This window comes from Lycorma delicatula, chromosome 1, assembly GCF_047948215.1.
Source record: "Lycorma delicatula isolate Av1 chromosome 1, ASM4794821v1, whole genome shotgun sequence".
NCBI classification, from domain to species: Eukaryota; Metazoa; Arthropoda; class Insecta; order Hemiptera; family Fulgoridae; genus Lycorma; species Lycorma delicatula.
The window spans coordinates 221,601,300-221,624,429 of record NC_134455.1 but is presented as its reverse complement, the minus strand read 5'-3'; the positions used below and the strand labels follow the sequence as shown (position 1 = coordinate 221,624,429).

General features: G+C 28.7%; 1 protein-coding gene across 5 annotated transcripts in view; it reads left to right on the top strand.

Moving 5' to 3' along the window:
- Rhp (GTP-Rho-binding protein rhophilin) overlaps positions 1 to 23,130 on the top strand; it is a 312,084-nt gene that overhangs the window by 286,272 nt on the left and 2,682 nt on the right. For 4 of the 5 annotated variants that reach the window (XM_075373131.1, XM_075373139.1, XM_075373156.1 and 1 more), the window contains 7 exons: positions 1,064 to 1,322; positions 5,789 to 5,887; positions 8,044 to 8,317; positions 8,562 to 8,756; positions 10,103 to 10,332; positions 12,846 to 12,998; positions 21,535 to 21,714. In XM_075373131.1, coding sequence (XP_075229246.1) covers positions 1,064 to 1,322; positions 5,789 to 5,887; positions 8,044 to 8,317; positions 8,562 to 8,756; positions 10,103 to 10,332; positions 12,846 to 12,998; positions 21,535 to 21,681 — 1,357 coding nt within the window. In that variant the 3' untranslated portion in view covers positions 21,682 to 21,714. The remainder of the gene's footprint in view (positions 1 to 1,063; positions 1,323 to 5,788; positions 5,888 to 8,043; positions 8,318 to 8,561; positions 8,757 to 10,102; positions 10,333 to 12,845; positions 12,999 to 21,534; positions 21,715 to 23,130) is intronic. The other variant, XM_075373148.1, reaches the window with a different exon arrangement.

Genomic DNA, 23,130 nt, shown 5'->3' with positions numbered 1-23,130 from the left:
CAGACATAACACCAAAAAAGCATTCAAAAATCTTTTTTCTTCCTGAGCATACCAGCATGACACAATGACAAATAGCTTCTGAATGTGCATTAAATTAGGGATAATGAATGCTATTTTAATGTAATTTAAAGAAAATGGTATCTTTTCACCTAAAAGGAAAAGCAAATGTGACCATAAAAGAAAAACTACTCAACACAGTGAGAAAAAGTTAACTTAGTAGGAAAATTATACCAAAAGCATGAAATTTGTTTGAAAGTATTTTCAGTTGTTGGTTCTGTGCAATCTTTTAATCTTACTGTATTGAGCATTCAAAACTATCTGCTTTATGTTTTCTAATCCTTATCTTTGCAATTTTTATTTTCAGCATTTTCTCCTATAAATTGAATAATTTTCTATGGTACTCTTCTTATCTACTTCTTTCCATAAGACTAGCACAAATTTCTCTTTTCTTCAGCTTCTCTTCAACCATTTCTTTTTAAACTTCATTTACCCATCTTTCTCTAAGATTGTCCTGGAACATCAAATTTCAAAACACTATATTCTTTTCTGATCTGGTGATTGAATCGTCCAAATATTGTTGTCATGAATTATTGCACTCTATTCAAGTGTTTTTTAAATAATTTCTTAACTCTTAAATCTATGTTTGACTTCACTAGAATCACTAGAATTCCTTTTTGCACAAAAACTCTTCTTCCTCATGATAACCTACATTTGTTACCTTACTCTCCTCATCCATCCTTAATATAAACTTTCATTGAAAGGTAATTTGAGAAGTTAAGAATTTTCATTTTAAGACATTCATAGTTCAAACAAACAAAACATGGTTCTACTAATAAACTAAATATCATGTTACTAATTATGTTTAATACTTCATTACCATAAACAAGCTAAAAATATATTGCACAATTTATTTAACTCATTGAACAATCATTCATGCCCCAAATCAATTATTAAGATAATTGTATATTTGATTTATGGAAAAAAAATTATTTTCTACTCTTTTAACACTTTCATTAATAGATTTTTTCATCAATAAAAATGTACACCTTTTATTATTTTCCAGGTACGACTCACTAACCGGAGTTCCAAGTTGTCAAAGAACCGTAGCTTTTGAAAAAGCATGTGTTTTATTCAATATGGCTGCTGTATACACTCAGATGGGAACAAAACAAGACAGACTGACAGCTAAGGGACTTGATCAGGCTGTTGACAGTTTTCTTAGAGCTGCTGGGACATTTACATATGTTCATGAAAATTTTACTAATGCTCCTAGTATGGATTTAGCACCACATATGCTGGAAATGTTAGTTCAACTTATGTTGGTAAGATTAAAATCTTTATGTTTCTTATTTAGCTAGTTTTAACTCAGATATTCTCTTAAATTATTTAGGGGTGGTCAACATTCAGAGAGACAGAATTTTATTATGTGTAATTTTCTCTTTATGTACTTTATTTCTTCAGTGGTCTTCAATCACTAATGGCTGTCATTTGACATTCAGGATCAACAATTTCACTTATCAACAATAATTTTTTTAAAAGCTACATCTTCCAGACTCATATGCAATTTTGACTACTGATTCTGAAAATAAAGTTTAAAAGTACTGTATAAGTCACAGTTTTTTATAACTGCCTCTCTTATTTTTTAGCAGATACAATGCTTAAACTTCAAATGCTTAGAATTTAGTAAATTTAAATAAAATTGTTAATTAAATAATTTTAGTTTATTTTTTGCCTCTAAATTGATGAATTAAATGGCATGGTTTGAGCAGGCATTAGTGATAAAATCATAATTAGTCATCATTGTTGTCACTTATAAACTAACTGAAGAAAACAGGAATGTATAATTCATTACCTTTTTGTTTTCTTTTTTGATTAATGAAAATACTCAAAAGCTTTGAACTTGTATGTGGAATATGGAAAATTGAATTTTGTAACATATGAAAAATGGCTTGCCTGACTGGGATTCCAACCTAGGACCTCCGGATGAAAGGTCAAGATGCTACCAATCCGGCACAGGATCGTTTCATTTTAATTTTAGCATTTCATCAAAGAGTCATAACATATTGTTTATCCTTTTATTTCCGTTGATTGTAATATAGAGATGGAGATATCTAGATTAAACAATAATCAATCAAAATTGTTAAGATAATAATTATTATTATCTTTCTGCTAAGATCACTGTAGTTTCTGTATTTAGTACTGCTTACCTTTCTTAGCTTCATTCTTTAATGTGTCAACAAGTGATCAAAGAATGAAGCTAAGAAAGGTAAATAGTGCTAAACATAACAAATAATTAATTACATACAACTAGCTTTTTTGATTACCTCATCAAATTTGAGTTCTCTTATGAGTAAAATTCAATACAGCAGCAGCAGTAGCTAATTTTTATATTTGTTTTCATTTTAATTCTTTTTTTTCCAATAAAGTAAGAGTGCATGTATAATATAGTAACATAAATAAATGTTTTTTCTGATCAGTTCATAAAAGTACCTTATATTATAATTCACATCAACTTAAAACAAATTACAAACATAAAGACAAATTTTAAGATAAAAAAATAGATGAGTTTTTAATCCATATTAATTATTTAAATACAACCATGTGAAATAATGTTAAAAGTAAATGCACTAAATACAAAAAATTAGTATAAAATAATTCATAATGAAGGTGCCACTACAGAAAATTATTTTGATCACACATTTAATGGAATGAGATAAATCATGACTTTTTTTTTTTATTATTAGCATTTTTAAAAATGCTATCTCCAGAATAATGTTTCCACAAAAAAAAAAATCACTTAATTGTATTTTAAATAAATTCGTGGGATTTTTCAAATAGTTTAGTAATTTATTAAAAATGGCAACAACAGCATAATAAGGCCTTTTCTTATAAGCCAAATTATTGCACTCAGTTAAATGAAAACTGTAGTGGTGTTTAAAAATTTTTATTTTTTATACTGTTTTAGCTATCATATATTCGCAATGATTAACATATATGTTAATCATCCAAACAAATTCTGCTATAGCAGAATTGTGTATAGCAGAATTACATCCAACTGTATTTTGGATGTAAATTAACTGGCCAGGACAAATCTTGGGCTCCTCATATTTGTTTTGCTTCATGTGTAACATTGTTGACCAATTGCTCAACTGACTATATTTTTTATAACAAAAGTATATGGATGGGACAACAGCTAAGATTAGGTATACTGTTAAGTATCCAGATTTCCCTTTGATATAAGACTAATGTTATACATTCTGAGTTTCCAATTCCATTACTGCAAGAAACATGGAAATTAGATGAAAATGTTACTAATGTTGAACGTTTCCAGATTTCAGCAATGATAAAAAAAGAAGAGATTTGGATTTTTTCAAAATATACACACTAAATCTCACTTAATTAATTAGTCAGAATTAGATGATCTTATTTGTCTTCTAAATTTACAGAAAAGTCAAACATAAATACTGACATCCAGATTAAAAGAATAGAATCTTTTACAACACAATACCAAAATAAGTGTCTTCTACAACAAGCAGTTTGAATCCGAACACATCTGCCCTCAATATAACCTAGCCTACTGTAATGATATGGACTCTACTGAGAACTTTTTGACATGTGAACTATACTGAAGAGTTGCATCTTTTTATAGCTCTTTAAGTTTAGTTTTGAAACAATCCCATTTTATACTGAAAATAACTACTCATCAATCCCTTTAGTTTATGTTGTTCATATCTACTCATATAAGTCATATGAAAATATGAAACTTGTGTTGAATAAAATTCTGTGTGAGAAATATTCATGGCAAATTTATGAAGATCTGAAAGTAAATGCACTGTTGGATTGCAACTTGGATATGCCAAATTTTGTTGCTTCTTGTGCAAGTGGAACAGCAGGGATAGAAAAATCATTACATAAAAAAAGCAGTGGCCAGAGGAAGCAGACTTATTTGTGGGACAGAAGAATACAGTAAGTTCAGGCACTATTACCGCCTGAAAAAGTTTATCTTCTTTCTACCACTACACACTAAACTAGGTTTGATGAAAAATTTTGTTATAGCAGTGAACCATAATGGTGCAGAATTTCAGTTTCAGACATCTCAAATACAAGTGATGTTTAAATAAAAGATGGCATATTTGTTGGACCACAAATATGAAAACTAATACATTATCCTGCATTTGAAGAAAGTTTGAATGAAGTTAAAGTTGTTGCATGTTAACTGTTTCACATTGCTCTAAACTTCCTGGAAAACCACAAAACACAAAACAGATAAGTGTAGAGAACTTGTAAATGAGCTCTTTCAAAACTACAATCAATTTGGATTTTTCTCAGCAATCTTGGTGATTGTGAGTGGTGAACACAATGATTATTTCACCGGAAAACATTCACCATTAAAACATGCTATCAGGGGAAAAAGAAATCAAAAATGCTAGCTTACTAGTGATAGAATCTAAAAGGGGGTCTACCCTAACTCAGTTACGGCAGAAAATCCAAAGAAATACACTTTAGGTTTGGAAGCAGTAAATGTAATGCATTGTTATATCACTGTCATATGTTGTTTTTGATGCAAAAAAAAAATGTTAATTACAAAAAATAAATCTTTGACTGATAGAAAACCTGTGACTGATATAATTGGTTATTTTTCATTGTATCAAATCAACAGTGAGTTAGCTTAGTGCATTAATTCACTATTGTTGACATGACTATACATCATTCTACAAGTATATAGTAATGCACTGAGTAAATTTAGAAATTATGCTCTAATGACCATAAGCCACAATAAACAATACACAACTTTAGTGTCAAAATTATTTTGCATAGGATATGTTTTTATTTATATTGCAGGTATAATACATATATCATTCAAACATAAACAACCTATACATATTGTAATGTAGATTTAAAACTTTCATCTTTCTCTATCCCTAAAAACCCACCCTTCAATCTTACGCATTTCTTCTTTTCTGAAAAACATTTTTTTTTTACTTTTCTATTCTGACCCTTAAATTTCATTATTCGCAATAATTTGCCTAGTTAATCATGTACTGAAGCCCTATAGGGTTATTTGCTAACAGAACTGTAATTTTCTTATAATAATACCCTTTTCTTTTTTACTCCCTAATACCTATGTAAATCATTTAGAAAAAGAGCAAATAATAGTGGACTAAGTAAGCACCCCTGTTGAAACCCCATTGCAGTGTTAAATTTCTTCAATAGCCCATCTTTACACCGAACAATAACTGCAGTCCCATCATTCAAACTTTGTAAAATATTTATTGTTTTAATTGAAAAAAGACGATAATTTATAAAAAAAAAGAGCTTTACTATCAATTGAATAAAATGTACTTGAAAAATCTGCAAAAAACTAAAAAAATAAAAAAAAAAATAAAACTTTAATTCAACAACTGACAACAAAACAAAAATATTTTCAATGTAGAATACCACTTCCAGAAAGGAAGAGAAGGGAAATTAGCATCCATTCCCTTCCAAAAGGGATATCAGTTTACAGTTTTCAGTTCCTTATCTCATGATTGTTCCATTTACTTCTGTAACTTTTAATCTTATTATACAGTATGACTTAACTATAATTATCTTCTTTTCCATTGTACATATCAGTTTTTTAACCCAGTTTTATTTATGTTCAAAAAAGTTGATTTGCCCCTAATGATATTACAGAAGAGAACATAGAAGTAGTTCATACAAACTGATATTTTACCTTCCTATGAAGAAAAATTATTAACCCTCTTACAGAATAGAGTGTGATTATCCTTATAATGATTTTTTTTTTTAGGCACAAGCTCGGGAATGTTTATTTGAGAAACTGGAACTTCAGTCTAAAGACAAAAGGGATGTTGATATTTGTTTTGATTTAGCTCAAGAAGCTGCTCAGGTATATTTTTTATTTTTCATAATTTTAATTTTATCTTAATTATAATTACTGTATACAATAGCTTTTTTATATGAATGGAAGTGAATAAATTCATGATTTGTAAACTGTAAAGGATAAAATAGTACCAACCACTTAATTGTCTGATAAATGCTAACTCACTATTGTTGACATGACAGTATGCATCATTCTACATGAACATGCTAATTCACCAAGTAAATTTATAAATATGCTTTAATGGTCATAAGCCACAATATGCAACACACAAATACAGAAATGAAGAAAAGCAGAAAGAAAATGAATAGAAGCCCTTGTAATGCTATATTACAAGAGAAGAGATGATTATGAAAAATGAAATGAAGAATTTTTAAAACAAAAGAAGAGAAGAGAAATATGGGGTAAAAATCTTGTAAACAATATACTACTTCAGTGGGTCATTTTTAAAAGATGCAGAATTAGTTAATTTGTAAATAGAGGGATGTGTAGAATTTAATAAGAGGGAGACAAAGATTGTAATGTATAAAACTGATTATTAAGGATATATGTGGCCTGTTAAAATATTAACAGGCAACTTAAAGCATTAACACAGAATAGAAAGGAATCAAGAAAAACATCATACCATTCAAATGATTAATGACTCAAAGAATATATATATATATTTTTTTTTTGTTTTCAGTCATTTGACTGGATTGATGCAGTTCTCCAAGATTCCCTATCTAGTGCTAGTCATTTTATATCGGTATACACCCTACATCCTACATACCTAACAATTTGTTTTACATATTCCAAATGTTGCCTGCCTGTATAATTTTTTCCTTCTACCTGTCCCTCCAATAATATTAAAGTGACTATTCCAGGATGCCTTAAGTATGGCCTATAAGTCTGTCTCTTCTTTTAACTATATTTTTTCCAAATGCTTCTTTCTTCATCTATTTGTCGCAACACCTCTTCATTTGTCACTTTATCCACCCATCTGATTTTTAACATTCTCCTATAGCACCACATTTCAAAAGCTTCTAATCTTTTCTTCTCAGGTACTCCGATTGTCCAAGTTTCACTTCCATATAAAGCAACGCTCCAAACATATACTTTCAAAAATCTTTTCCTGACATTTAAATTAATTTTTGATGTAAATAAATTATATTTCTGACTGAAGGCTCATTTCGCCTGTGCTATTTGGCATTTTATATCGCTCCTGCTTCGTCCATCTTTAGTAATTCTACTTCCCAAATAACAAAATTCTTTTACCTCCATAATCTTTTCTCCTCCTATTTTCACATTCAGTGGTCCATCTTCGTTATTTCTACTTCATTTACATTTACATTTCTATTACATTTCAAATACTCAAATAAAATTTAAAATAGTGGAACAGAAAGTAATAAAAAAAGAATCTAAAAATGATCCTTTTAATAAATTTAGTTATTCAAGGTTGAAGAAAAATATACGTACAAGTTATATATGCCTGACAATATATATATATATATATATGTACTGTACATTGAATGATTTTCAGTGAAAAATACCTTATAACTTTGTTTTTAAAATCATATTGTTAGAACTGATTCTAAAGCACACTTTGCTTTATTAAGAATTTGTCTTATTATTGAAAAGTGACAGCAAAACACTTTTTACGACATCAGCTAAAAAGCAGTTAGCACCTTTGTACCATCAGTTTGGTAGCATTCTATAGTGTTGCATGAACATAGAAGCATAAAAATATTATGTTTTATTGTTATTCTCATACCCTTATTCTCAATCTGCAATACATAATTAATCAGTTAAACAATTATTACATACATGTAAAAGATGTTATTTTATATTACTAGATCACACTAGATAATTTAATTGAACATAAATGAATATGGAAAAAGGCAACCTTGCAACTGTTTGTGAAATTATAATGTAAAAATATCTAATTCAGTAAAATGTGTTATACTATGTTCAAGTTTTGAATTTATTTTGTTCATATTAATTAAATTTTAAAAGTTCTCAAGCAACATCATAATTTTTTCAGCAGCCCAAATTTTTTAAGCATGCAGTTCTTATAAGTGTCTTGCAGTTCACTAAAAAATATTTATTAATAATAAATATTAGAATTTTTATGTACAAATAATTATGTAATCATAATGCATGTTAATTGTATTAGTTTATTTTTTCAGGTGGCTGAAGTTTATTGTACTGTTCATACATTAATTACCGTTTCTGCAGTAAGAGATTATGTTCCTTACTCATGGGTGTCATTAGTTCAAGTGAAAAAGGAACATTATAGTGCTCTTGCACACTATCACTCTGCCATTGGTTTATTATCACATGACCTTAATTCATTATCTGAACGGACAAAGGAAGTACTCCAGTATTTACATGTTGAAAGCACTGATAAGACACTTCTTGATATCAGAGAACCAAGAGATGATACTGAAAGGCGGCTTCTTGGTAAATAAAATCGTAAAAAATATTAATTTAATCATTTGTAATATAAAAATATTAATAATAAAAAAATTAATTTAGTTTTTAAGATTTTTCTCCAACTAGAGCTAGAGGAACCATCCAGAGCAAACTTGAACCTCCCTGTTATCTTTATTTCTTTTTCAAATGTTTACATTTCACTTAGAAAAAATATAATTTTTTTTATTTTAGATGAAATCAGCATTTATGTTTTTTTTTTTGTTTTAATCAGGTCGTGCTCATCTAAGATCAGCAATTCTACTACATGAAGAAAGTCAACGACTGTTAAGAATGTGTCGTGAATTAAGAAATAAACATTCATTGATACAAGTTCTCTGTCGAGCAAAAGAGCAGACATCAAACACAGATACCGACATAGATGATGAAGATGATTTTAATGATATACTTGATCCTCCTCGTATACATGGTAAAAAAACTCATTTTTCATTCTTGTTTGCATTAATGATGAGATTATCTCTTAGATGACCTTTTGTATATGTATTGCAATATGATGGTGAAATTAGCAACCATTTTTTAGAACATTATAACATTTATTACCATATTTAATCTTTATTGAATATTAATCTATATTTAAGCAATATTTATTATAAGAATTACACTCATTTCCCTCATCTATTAATTATTTTTTTTAAATTAACTTTTATTAGAAAATAAAGTATGTAATGACATTAGAAAGTATATCTTTTTAAAACATAGTTTAAAAAACCAACCTACAAAAAGATTTTTACTAGCATTCACCAAGCATAACCTTACAACTTTGTAAAATGGTACTCATATTATAGTTAGTAAATAGGTGAGAAACCTTCTATATTTTTATGCTTGGGAATGAAATTTCTTAGCAGATTGTTTCTAACATTGTTAGACTGTTAAATCGTTTTATTAAAATTGCTGTGGTAGTTTGTCATGCTTTTTAATACTTTGTCAATTATCAAGAGAGTAAATTTTAATTGTTTATTTCAATATGTTCTAGCATAAATAAAAATATTTTGAATACAGTGATATGGAAATAAGTTATTAAATAACAAATGCATCAGCTAAACCACCTACTGTAATTATCCCTTGAAACCTACTGAGTAAGGTTGAAATAATGTCATGATAACTTATAGTCACTATAACCATTGTAGTGTATTTTATAAATATATAAATAAGTATACTACAGTCAGTATATTGCATATTTTATAGCTACAGAATATTCAGTAATGTAATACAATACTAACACCAAAAAAGAAATTACATGAAGAGTGTTTTATTTGTGATGACATTGACATAACAGTGAATATTTACAGCTGCTTTCAGAATAATTTGTCTAGATTTTTTATACTGCAGACAAAAAAATTATTTCTAACCACAAAATCAGAAATGATATACGCTAAGTTCATCATGCTAAAACTTTTAATTATAAAATTATTTACATAAAAGTTTCTATGAGTGGCTAAAGTACAACCTATCAGACAGTAATTCACTTATTTTGTTAGTATTTTGGCACAATTAGCATAATTAACTGCAGAGTTTTCTGAAGAAGAGGGTTTTCTGGTAACCTTGTTTTGCAGTTTATGATCCGTAAATTGAGTCTGCAGTTGTAAATCTTGATTGGTGATATTCTCATTTTTGTAAGATTGTAAAGTAAATTCCTAATCTAATTGTTATCTTCTTTTATAGTTTTATAAAATAATGCAAGGAATTTAATTGAATTCAGATGAATTTCAAAATAGTTTAATAAGGATCCTAAGAAAAATTTTATTCTATTTTCAGCATCTACAAAATTCCAGCTCAGTCTTACACCTCCAGATTTTTCTCAAATAAAAGTAGATGATTTGTTTCACCAATTAGGGCCTGTAGCTATTTTTTCTGCAAAACATCACTGGACAGCTCCTCGAAGTGTACAGCTACAAAGAGGAGAAGGTGATAAAGGATTTGGCTTTAGTGTCAGAGGAGATTCACCTGTCATTGTAGCTGGAGTTGATCATGGATCTCTAGCACATGTAAGTTTGAATTTATTATCTTATTTATGTAATAATTATATTTATTTATATTAGAAAATATTTAACAGGTGCAAAATGTTTTTTTTTTAAATCAGATAAAGATTAGATTTTTATTTGAGCCTCACTTCAACCTAGTCTTTTGTACAAATGACTCCACTAAATACTGGCAGGAATCAGTAACTTACTGAAATAGCAACTGTTTACAAACTTGTTTCACTTAAGTGATCTATGAGAACTGTCTGATTTACTGAGTTATCTCTCTAGCCACTACCATTTTATACTTTAAATCTTTTACAAACAGGATTACTCCCTAAGAGATTTCATTTTTTTAATTACTAATGTTATAAAATATATATAGCATTTTCATATTAAATAAAACTTACTGAATCACTAGCACCAGTAAATACTTTGGTAAATTAGTTGTCATTTCTGGAATTAATTTTTATATTTTGACTAATTTTTACATGTGAAAGATCAGATCAGTTAACTGCAGACTTTTACTAAAATGTAGTAAACACTAAAATATATTACTAAATAAATTCTACAGGAAGATGATACAGAAGACATTATCAAAAACAATACTTAAAACTATAATTGAAAATCACAATGCATTACATGCTTTGGACAATTAAATTAAAAATTAGCTATTTAAACAGTATTCTCTATACACAGTTTATAAAATCACTGTAATTACTGACCAGATTTATTTCTAAACAAAGAACCAGTCATTTCTTCCCTTTTCAAAAACACATAAGTTCTTACACAAAATTAAGATATGCAGTATATTTAATAATATGAAGGCTATTCCAAAACTGATTTATATTTGGCTGGTTAAAATATAACCAAAAGGAAGATAATACATCATTACACACATAACACCTAAATTTATTAAACATATTGAATCCATTGTCTCCACAGAATTTTTTTTTTAATTAATTATTTCAATCAGTAAGACAGTATAATGATGATACTTATCTAGACAGCACTTTTGTTTAATTTTTAAGAATGCATATGTTAAAATAATTTAATGGAAAATTAATTATAGAATAGAAGTGTATTTAACTATGCTCAGAGACAGATTGAATTATTAATAAGGATAAACCTATCTACATTATAATCTTAATAGTTAATATAGATCATCATAATTAGATTCTATTTGTTAGTTTATTTACATTAATCTTTACATTTACCTATCTAATACTTTTCTAGGCAACTGATTTATCTGTTTTGATTTCCTGCATTATTCTAATTTTATTTGTTACCAACACGGCTGCAATACTTCTCCACATCATTTACACCCTTCCCTATTTTCAGATGTAGCTCCGTCACTAGATTTTGCAGAACTAAACTGAAAAACTTTGCTGTAACAATACCCAGTCAATTATTAACAGAGTCTGTACAGTCCTCATTGGTTTCAAAACTTAAAAAACCTTCATCCTGGGAAAAATATTCTAGTCATTTGGCTCTAGATCCAGTTGATGATTAAAAATCTTCCAATTGAATGCACCAGTAAAATAAAACCTTTGAGTAACCTGCAAGTTGGGTATTTTCATCCAGAACAGCCTTTGTGCTTTATGTTGTTTGCTGATTAACCTTTGAGATTTCTTCGCTATTTCACAATAGATTTCTAACATTATTTTGGTACCAGTTCCATGAATTTTTAGTAAAATTCCTTTGTGACACTCCAAAACAATGCAGCCATCATTCTTGGTTTCATGCTGACTATTTAAATTCTTTTACCCCTCCTTTATCTCTGTCTCTGGCACCAATCTCTAATAGTGCTGTCACTTTTAACATTAACAAAACAGACGTCCAATCTAATTGGCTGTAGAAAATGAACTACTTGCCATATTAACATATCACATGGGGAGCAGCCACTTTTGATATGTAATGTTGTTCCAAGTCCATTTACTATTCACTTTGCTCTGCAGATAAATATCACTTGTTTGCTGCAAAAAACTATTCATATCATCCAACTCACAGTCAGCAGGAGGAGCAATGCCTTCAGGCAATGGTCAGTTTTGGAAGTAATCATCTGTAGACAATGATCAAAATTTAAGGATCTTGAATGCATATAAAGATAAGATATTCAGCTTACTATAACAGTTTTAAGTTTAAAGATTTACTCACTCATAGTTAGGCCTAATGTTAAATAATCAGTTTGACTTAGCTATTTATTTGATTCCATGTTAGAATCACAAGATAAAAAATTCTTTCATTTCCTAACAAAACTTAATACACACTTCCTCCTACAAAATCCACCTCTTTAATAGATGTTTTATATCAATATTCAGTATTATCCTGTGAACACTTAATACATCTGTATATATAAAGAATCTCTCTTAGAAGTAAATAAATAAGCTTTTAATGGTTTTAATTTATTCTTATAGTTCAATCGTGGATGTGATCATTATAATCCAAGAATCATCTGATTTTACTATTTTTAACAAAACGGATATTAAAAGAAAGAATTTTTCTATATATATTTCAGTTACTTATTTGATTTGTTTCAGTATGGTGGTATGAAGGAAGGAGATTTCATAGTATCTATAGGAGATGTTGATGTTAAATGGTCTGCTCACGAAGATGTAGTTCGATTAATAAAAGAAGCTGGAGACTTGCTTAGTTTGCGCCTGGTTACACCAATGGATAGGAATTATCTTAAGGTAAATAAGTTAATTATCTTTATTGATGTAATTTTTTTTTATGGATTAATTTCTTCTTTTCTATAAAGAAAAACAACAGTATTCTTAAAAGATAACAAAGATAAGATAAGAAAGATTATCTTTATTGATGTAATTTTTTATTTTTTACGGATTAATTTCTTCTTTTCTATAAAGAAAAACAACAGTATTCTTAAAAGATAAGAAAGAATAATCTTAATGACTGCATCAGTATGTATGATACCTCATAACAAAAACTACACAGTTCTTTAGCATATTCAGTGTAGCAGATATTTAACTCCTTTATATAATGTTACAGGAAAATATAGACTAATTTTTGATCTTTCGATTGCAATGATGAGATGTTGGTGTTTACATTTGTATTGATGAGATATTTATTAAGACTGATACACTATCACCTATACAGTCATTAAATTTTTTTTTTTAACCTCCAGGACCACCGTTAGGTATTGCTTCAGAGGATGAGATGAATGACAATTTTAGTAGCATGTGAAAATACCATGCCTGACTGGGATTTGAACCCAGGACCTCCACAGATGAAAGTCCAAGACACTACCACTTGTGCCACAGAGGCCAGAACAGTCATTTATTATAAACAAACAACCTAATTAGTCCTTTATAGGTTTGCATTCAGCTAGACTCAGTTAGCAAAAATGGCTAATTGAGTTACTTTTCATAGGGCTCCCCAATTGTAAATCTCCTTTAAAATAATTTTTACAAGTTTCTAATAAAAAAAAAACCTCTTTATAACACACCTTCAAAGTATTGTTTTCTTTCAAAAGACTTTTTAGAACTAATCAATAGCAACATCTTTACTGGAGTTACGGAGAGAACTATTTTTAACTGTGCTTAACCTAAAAAAGTAAGAATACCTATTGAAAATAACTGAATTTATATGTAATTTTTTTTTTGTGTGTGTTTTTTTACACAGTTTTTGTCAAATTTAGTGTGTAAATTTCTTATACTGTTCTGATCTCATACTGTAGAGATATTTTTATGTGCTAGGTGTAAATTTTGCATGTTGTGAGTAATATCTTTTTTATGCATATTCTGCTGTATGAAGTAATTTGCAAAATGGTTTTCCGTGAATGTGTGTCCAGGCTGTCCAGTATAATATTTAGTACAGTCTCTGAAGTTCAATTTTATACAAATCAAACTGTAGTAAGTACTAGGTGGACAGATTGGACACACATTCTCACTCACAAGTACAAACAACAAATAGAGGCATTATGCATAACAATAAAATAAAATTTTCCAAATAACTTCATAGAATAGTACATACAAACAAAGATGCTAACCACATGAAAATTTTATTCATACCACATAAACACCAAAATCTCAATTCACTGAAAAGTTTAAGAGATATATTGAGTATTTCACAAAAAAAAAGTACTAAATAATCCAGCATGTACAGAATGTAATATTTAATTATATACCAAATACTGTTTTCAACTATTTAAACCAGGTACTGGATTTAAACAATAAATCCAGTAAAAAGGTTGTTGTTAATAAGTTCTAATATATATATATATATATGTGTGTGTTTGTGTGTTTAATATTATATGAAATATAAACTAACAAAACACAGTAATTAGATAAGTTAAATTTATCATATTAATTTCAAAGAATTGATTTTCACACCATCCCGCATCTTCAGTTAGTATTGAATTCTATAATTACATTATAATTCTTTAAAAAAATTTATTTTACTTTTATTTTAAATTGTTCTTACTTTTGAAATTTTGAAGTATTATGAATGCATATACAAATTTTACTGTCCAATACTGGTAAAAAGTAATCTTTCAATATCAGCTGAAGATATGGAATGCCATGAAAATCGATTCTTGGAAATTAATATGGAAAGTTTAACTTATTTAATTACTGTGTACTGGTGATTATATTTCAATAATATTAAACTTTATTAACACAGTGGTCAATATGTTAATGAATTATTTGAATTTTCCAAAAGAAAGATATCACAAATTGATATATAATAGATTTTTTATATTATAATCCTGTTCCTTGTTCCAGAAGAGTTGTAAATGCAAACACAATTCTAAATGGGCTTATCTTAAAGTTATTTAACTTTTTTTTTATTGAATAGATATTCAATAAATCATGTACTACCTGGCCACACAAGTGAAAAAAATACTAAATTATAGTCTTTATTATTTATAAAGTGAGCCATTATTGTTATTTTATAGAAAAGTAAACTTTATTTTGTTGTTCTTTCCAACTGCTGTTGTTCCTCTGTAGACTGTAAAAATAATGAAAAAATATTGACTGTCTCAGTATTTTACCAATTATTTTCCTAATATGACTACTTACAAATATTAGACTTATTTTAATATTTCAGATGCTTTCTACAGAAGTTACTACATAATATTTACCTACATGAATTACCTTCTTTTAGGTTAACTAAAAACAAAAAAAAAATGTTCATATACCACTTATAATTTTTAACCATCCTCAGAAAAGAGTTTATAACTAACTTATCCTTAAATATGTTCGTATTCATGATATCTCAAGAAGAGCTTAAATGTTTTCTTTAAAAACAATTAGATTGACCAGCATAAATGGTTTTTTTTTAAATCATTCGTAAATAAAGAAAATTATTTATTAAATAATAAAAAAGGTTATAAGTACCTATAAATAGAGAATATTAAAATATAAAGAATATTTCTTATAAAGAATATTATTAAACTAAAAATTATAATAGAGCTCTTACTAATAAATAATACTATAAAATTATACTGGTGTACAAAATTTGTTTTATATTTTTACCAGATGTGAAAATGGGTAAATCTAATAGCATTTTTCATGCTGAATTCAAATATCATTTCAGAATTAGTCTATCATGTAAGGTTTTTAGAGATAAATGTTTTAATTTTTACAACATTAAAAATGCATTCTTAGTGTAATTTAATCTTAACTAAAAAGTAGTAATGTTTGATTTTCTACAATATTTTGCATCATGAACATCTCTCTTTATGGTCCAACAATATTCAGCCAGCATACTCAAACCCCACTTGACCTGGTATTGCTTTTCCATAACCAAAATATCCTGATAGAACCATTCTCCATTTTCATTTCTGACTGGTTCTAGATGTAATGGGAAAAGATCAAGAAGTGAATTGTCAGTGACATACTACATCTCATAATCTTAATAAGATTTTATTAAATTAAAAAGATAATTCACTCTTTCTTTGTAATTTCCGAACTTATGGTTTCCTAAGAACTTCTGGCAAATGCTCTTAAAAAGACATCCATGCAGCTTTCTCCGCCTCATTTACCATACTATTGAAGTTGTCATCTTTAAATAAATCTCTAATTTGGGGTCCTACAAAGATTCCTTCTTTGAGTTTTGCCTCACTGATCTTTAGAAACTTATTTTTTAAGTAAACGAATTCAAGCCCAATTTGATACATTGCTTTCACAAAGTTTTTCATAAGCCACAGCTTTTTTTGGAGTGGAGGTAAATAAACTTTTTTTTAATCAACATGTAGTGCATTAACAACATTATTCTTTCCTGGAGTTAATACTATTTGGTTTGGCCACTCTTTCTGTACATAATTATTTTTTTGGTTTCTGCTGCCTCTCTCACAAAGAAAACAACAGTATTTGTTGAAACCAAGTTGCAGACCTAGCAACAGAGCAATTACTTTCAAGTTATCACATATTCCACTGAAATTCTTCATACTTTATGTAGCAGAAGTTTCATATTCATGTAAGTTTCTTCCAAATCCATAGCCTAAGCTAGTGGCACTGATGGAAACTCATTTCCAATATGCAGAAACACAGCTTTCAGCTAGCTTTAGATGAATCAATAAACAAACGCCAATCCTCTGTTTTGTACTCGTGACCAAATGAATCCATAACAGATAAAACATTATTACAAAAAACAAGTCCATCTTTAAATACAAAGAAATTCTTGAAGTCATTATGCCTATTTCTAAAATCACATATTTTTGTTTCGTGGTGTAGGAAGTTCCAATATTTTAATCATGAGCCTAAAAGTTCTGCCTCCTTTTTTGATAAATTCAGATCTCATACAAGGTCATTGAGGTCCCTTGTGTTAGAAAATGCAGTTCACCAGCCAAACACAAAGCTTCATAGTTTGGATCAACCCTTACATCATTATCCTGTGCCAAATCTTTGTGTTGTTGATCATCGCTAAGTATAAAACTTTCTGCTGGTTTAGGCACAGGCAGTTCTTCAATGTGAACCAGAGGCCTCATAGCAAGCCCCTAATGTGATCCCTAATGAAACCCCTAAACTCCTAATGAAATACCCTAATTAGTGTGCTTTGATTTTGAACTAATGCCCCCAATATTAGTCAGAAAAAAAGTAAAAAACAGTGGCATGATCTTTTGGTTCCTGCCAAATCATTGGAACAGCAAAGTTTATCTGCCAAGAACCCTTTGACCAGCTTATAAGGAGTCTTGACACAAGTAGCACAACAAATCTAAGGGGCTCAATGTTGTCTCGGTCAACAACTTTGCAGCCAAAATAAAGCTCATAATAGTTTTTGATGAAAAGAATAAAACTACGTTTCTGAATTCAAATCTTACCTCACTACAAATGTAGCAAAAGCTGCCTACCACAATTTCTAATTGTGTAAATCCCCCCTAGAATCAATAATAAATTATAAATTACATAACAGGCAGACACAACAAAAAATATTCGCCAAATCTCTTGAATTCAAAAGAAGAAATGTAAATTTAGAATACATCATAACTGAGAAAAGTTTACACTAAACTATATTATATAAGCACGTACACACAAAAGATGTACACATGTCAACAGAGTGAACACTAAATACAGACTGGCTATGGCTTGAACCAATAACTCAGACATTTTAATCAAAACGGATGTTGCTTTTGACATCACTTTGACAAACAATGATGACTAAGTTTGTTAGAAAGCCATCTTCTGTCTCATTTTAGAATTGTATCATGCAGCAATTATGATTAATTGTATTGTCCTCTACCATTGCAGACCTTCTTTCATAACAAACTGATTATTTTTTAATTCTTAATCAAAAGAGTCTTTTTATTCATTTATGTATTATAAATGCATAATGCCATAACATAATTGCATAAGTTCCATAATGTATATAGCACTGAACAGGCTGTAACTTGAAAACTAAAGATGATAGAAAATTTTTGTTAACATTTTTGAATTCAAGGGAAAAAATACTTGTAGAAACCATTTTTACTTGCTCTGGGACAAAATTTTGTATACCAATGTTATCTATCATATCAATAATTTTACAAGTACACTAACTTATAAAAGCATACAAATGTATTATTATTACGGAATGCAGAGAGCAACCTTATCTTCCACTACAATGTTTTCTGGAAAGCAGTCACAGATCAAGCTGCACAAACATATTGTTGTATTGTTCATACTATATCATAGAAAGATTCACATTTAATACTTTTCAGGTGAAATTAAATTATAATATTTTTATCAAACAAGCATTCTCTATATATTTCCCTACTGCTCTACATTTCATAAAAATGATCACATGGCCTTAAAACTAGGCTCACTTTTTATTTATTTATTTTTTTGGGGTTGTATACATCTGCGATGGCATATGTTTCTAGTAGAGGCCTTGTTCACTGAAACTGGATGTAAAACAAGTTGAAGTCACGTTCTCCTCTTATCATATGCAACATGTCAGAATAGTTTTCAGCAGTTGAAATATTTTAATTTCAGTAAGTTAGTTTCCTTGTTTCTCAGTCTCAGACTCTCATTCTCTCTCTTAATTTCTCAGTTTCAAAATTGTGTGTTTTTCAAAAGTAATCATCTTCTTTGGATTTTTTAAAGTGCTTGTTGATCTTTTTTTGTCATTATATCTGTGTGAATAATTTTCCTGTGAGACAAATTAATTATCCTAATAATGCCAATAATATATTCACAAGAAATTAATAATTATAATGCATATAATGTAAAAAAAAAACTATAAATATTAATTAATAAACACTCTACACAACACAATGCAAAAGCATGATAACAGAAATCTTTGACTAACATTTTTTAAAGATAAATATTGTAAAATAGTTCACTAAGCATGTCAGGCAATAAAAGAAAATATATAATTTTTTAATTTTAAATCCTCATTATGTAATACTGCATTTTTAGAAAAAAAATGTTGTAGTTGAGATTCAAAATACAGCAAAAGTGAAGTGTTTAAAGCAGTGTTGAAGTGCAAGAGATTAATTTTGAAAGGGGCAAGTTTTAGTTCATCGTAAAAAAATCAACTTAATAGCATTCTAATGAAAAGAAACATATCTTTGATATCTGACGACTCAAACAGATGCACCAGTTTGTGCTTGCTGTGACTGCCAACCAACAGTGCACCACATTCTTGTAAATTGTATCTATTATGCAGCATTATATCACAAATTTAACCTAGAGGCTAACATGCGATCTGTTCTACAGGATAATGGAACAAAATTATCTTATGTTTTACGATTCCTTAGCAGTTTGTATTTCAAATATTTGAATTACTGTATTTCAGCTATTTATGTCATTTGCCATAAAGCAGATGGTAATTTCATTATCTTGATAAAATATGTAGCTTGATATTTGTGTTATTATTTTGATGTTAGCATATGCTACAGGTGTTTTCATTTTAAGATATACTTTAATTGTTTTTATAGATGTTTTTGTTTTACGTGAAATGTCTTTAAAATCACACCGAAACATACGAGTATCAGAACAGAAATTTGTAGCATAACGAAAAGGTCTATATTATCCTGCCTTAATAACTCCCTAAGTATTAATCTCAGAGATGTAAATGAGGTGTCATTTTATAACTTACATGGCCAGCTCGCCGATACGACTTTGAGTTTGAGTTTGCGTCACTGGTGGGCGGGTTAGCGGGGAGGGGACACAGCGCAGATAGGCCAAAACTGGCGCTCTCGCTCATTTCCTTTCAGTATATCTCACGACTTACACATGATAGTGCTGCGGTGATTCTTGTTTTGTGATTCTAGAGTTTTTCGAGATAGATCAATTTATGTAATAATAAGTATACTTTGGACAATATTTATGTGTAAAAAAATTAAAGTCAACATTTAAAAATGTATAAACAATCAATACATCAGCCTCAGCCCGTGCAAAAGCCAGCCAAAAATATAAATTACGCATATCTTTGGAAAGGGGAGGTTATGGGCTACACACAGTTATCCCAATGTCTGGTGCCAAGCAAGCAAAACTCTTTCGGGAGCATCGCAAAGCTGGCACGCCGCACTCAGTAAACAATGCCGACAGCACGAGCACTTTTATCGCTACTGTACCTGAGCTAATGGACATAACGAGTGAAGATAACACCCATAAATCTGTCAAAAATGTCGCCGGGCTGATGGATTTCAACATCAGTCGAACTGATGCGATACAGGATCATTGACGTGCAGCAGACAAATGCTTCAAAACGGTATTTGAAAACAATCCGTTTGGTCTACCTTGCAGCCTTATGTCTCTTACTTCTCATGTCACAGACCAATGTTGAACAAAATTGTTGTTGAATATTAATCAAAATAAATATCATGTATCATTTAGTGTTTCTTTTATGTTAAAATTAAATTTAGTACGCAGTCAATGTCTCTTTTTTATTTCAATCCAATACACTAAAAGTTACTCGCTGATACACAGACCGACCAATTTATCTGTAGAGTTGGCCAAATGAAAAAACTAAAATTTTCTATTGGACACTTTTAGTTTTGTTCAAAAAATACAATGGTGGCTCACTTTCTCATTTAACTCTACATATAAGTGGTCGGTCTGTAGCTCGGAGGAAGTTCATCCAAGGTCTGTAACGTTTCATGTTAAATCAACAGCCGTGTGCCCTGACACAACCCCACCCGATTTTCTTTTAATTAATTTTTAAATGTGAATTTTTAACATTTAGTTTTTAATGCACGTACATCATGTTCGAGCAATGAAACGCCAAAGCGTTTTTCACCTGAAAAAAAAAACAAAAAAAAGGTTTTCAAATTTATTAATGCATGTTATTTGTAATCTGATGGCCATCCAAGATTATCCATTATCATGTTAGATGCTTAAATATAATTGATATTAAAATGAGAAGACGTTTAAGAAACCTTTACAGAAAAATCTAAAACTAAATGTTGAATTCCACTGTTAAATAAAACGATCATCACTAGATATAAAAGAATTGATAAAAGTAAAAATAAAATAAATAAAAAACAGATTGGAAATATTATTCATCCATTATCTTTTTACTGTTAAATCTTTCTTTTATTTATTTAAAGCTTTAATTTTAAACATACACATTTTATACATGATTATTAATTCCATTCTATCTGCTGATTATACATTTTATTGAATGATACGTATTTAGATTTAGAAATTTGTTTTTTTAACAGTTCTTGATAATTTTTACTTTGCAATATTATTTTAATGGATGCCACCTTTAAAGAGTAAATCAAGTTAGTAAGTTGTGAAATGTTATATTGTTACACTAATTTTCACTTTCCAACATTCAAAGCAGCCTTCAAATTCAAGCTGTAATAAAGTGAATGGATGCCAGCCTAGTCCAGCAAGTTCTACTGTTACCCACAAGAAGTTAACATGGAATCCATTTAGAAGGCAACGAGAACATGAAACAAGTTTTAGAGATTTAATTCTCAGATGAAGAAATAAGTGAAATAATGAGTCAGTATTAAAGGTAAGAATTACCTAAGTATTTTTTACATATATACAGATATGTCTAATATCTAATATGGTCAGACCACTTAATAAACAATAAACATTTTATTTCTAATATTAACACAAATTTAGAAATATTAGAAATTAATAAAGATGACATAAGATTAAATATATTAGAAAAGTATTACACATATAAATACAAATAAAATTTTAATTTGATAAACCATCAAACAGTTTTGAGACGCTCTTATAAAAACTGCAGCAATCATGTTAATTAATAAGCAATTATGATTATTTTAGGATTTTTAATATGTAATAATGGAATTATTTCAAACATGACTGAGGATATGGGGCCCGTGAAAGTACTTTTGTGGGATCCTGCATTCTCAGTCATGATAGATTATTATTATTATTATTATTATTATTATTATTATTATTATTATTATTATTATTATTATTATTATTATTATTATTATTATTATTTAAGATATGTTTTAGTTAATAGAATTGAAATATAATTTAACAGTACAGAAAAATAATAGGAATCTTAAAAAGATTAATTTCAGTAAAATAATATATATATATATATTTTAATGATAGTTAACTGTCATGATCATAAACTGTTACTGAATGCCTTCTAAAAGAAACTGCATCCAGCATTGTTTAACTTCAATAACCTACATTGATCTATTAATTAAACACTTTTTATAGTCATCACCAAATATCTATAATTCATGCTATTCAATTTTATGGCTACTTAAAACTACTTCAAGTATAGTGGGATCATCCAGTTTTAAAGATTTATTACCTTTCCTGTCTTTCCCAAAATAATAACTGGGGAGATGTATTAAATTAAGGAAAGAAAAGGTAGTTTAGTAGTATAAGTATTACAGAAAATCAATCACTATTGCAATGATAATAGCCAATATCTATGGTAGAGTAGCAACACCACTCATCCTTTCATCCGTAGGTTCCAGATTTGAGTCCTGACCAAGCATGACAATTTTTCATATGCTAAAAGAATCATTATCATCCATTAGTAACTGTTTATCAGGCACATCAGTCTATTGATTCTAAGATAAATAGATAAAACAACTGATTTTAATGTAAATTTTAAGATTGCCGTATCCTATTTCATAGTAATTATTTACTTTAATGATCAAGAACAAAAAAAAATTAAAAAAATCAGTGATAAAAAAAAATTATCATGTCATTGTTAATAAAATAATATTAATCTAATCATTTTTATTTTTAACTAGCACACCCGACAATGTTTCGCTACTGCTAGATTTGAATATATAGATTAAATAAACACAGTTGAAAGTTTAATAAACTATTAAAATACTATGGAACTTCACAAAATTTAACATTTCACTTTATAAGTCAGTATGTATATAAATCCAATTGGCAAAACAACAGCACTACCAATCGGATT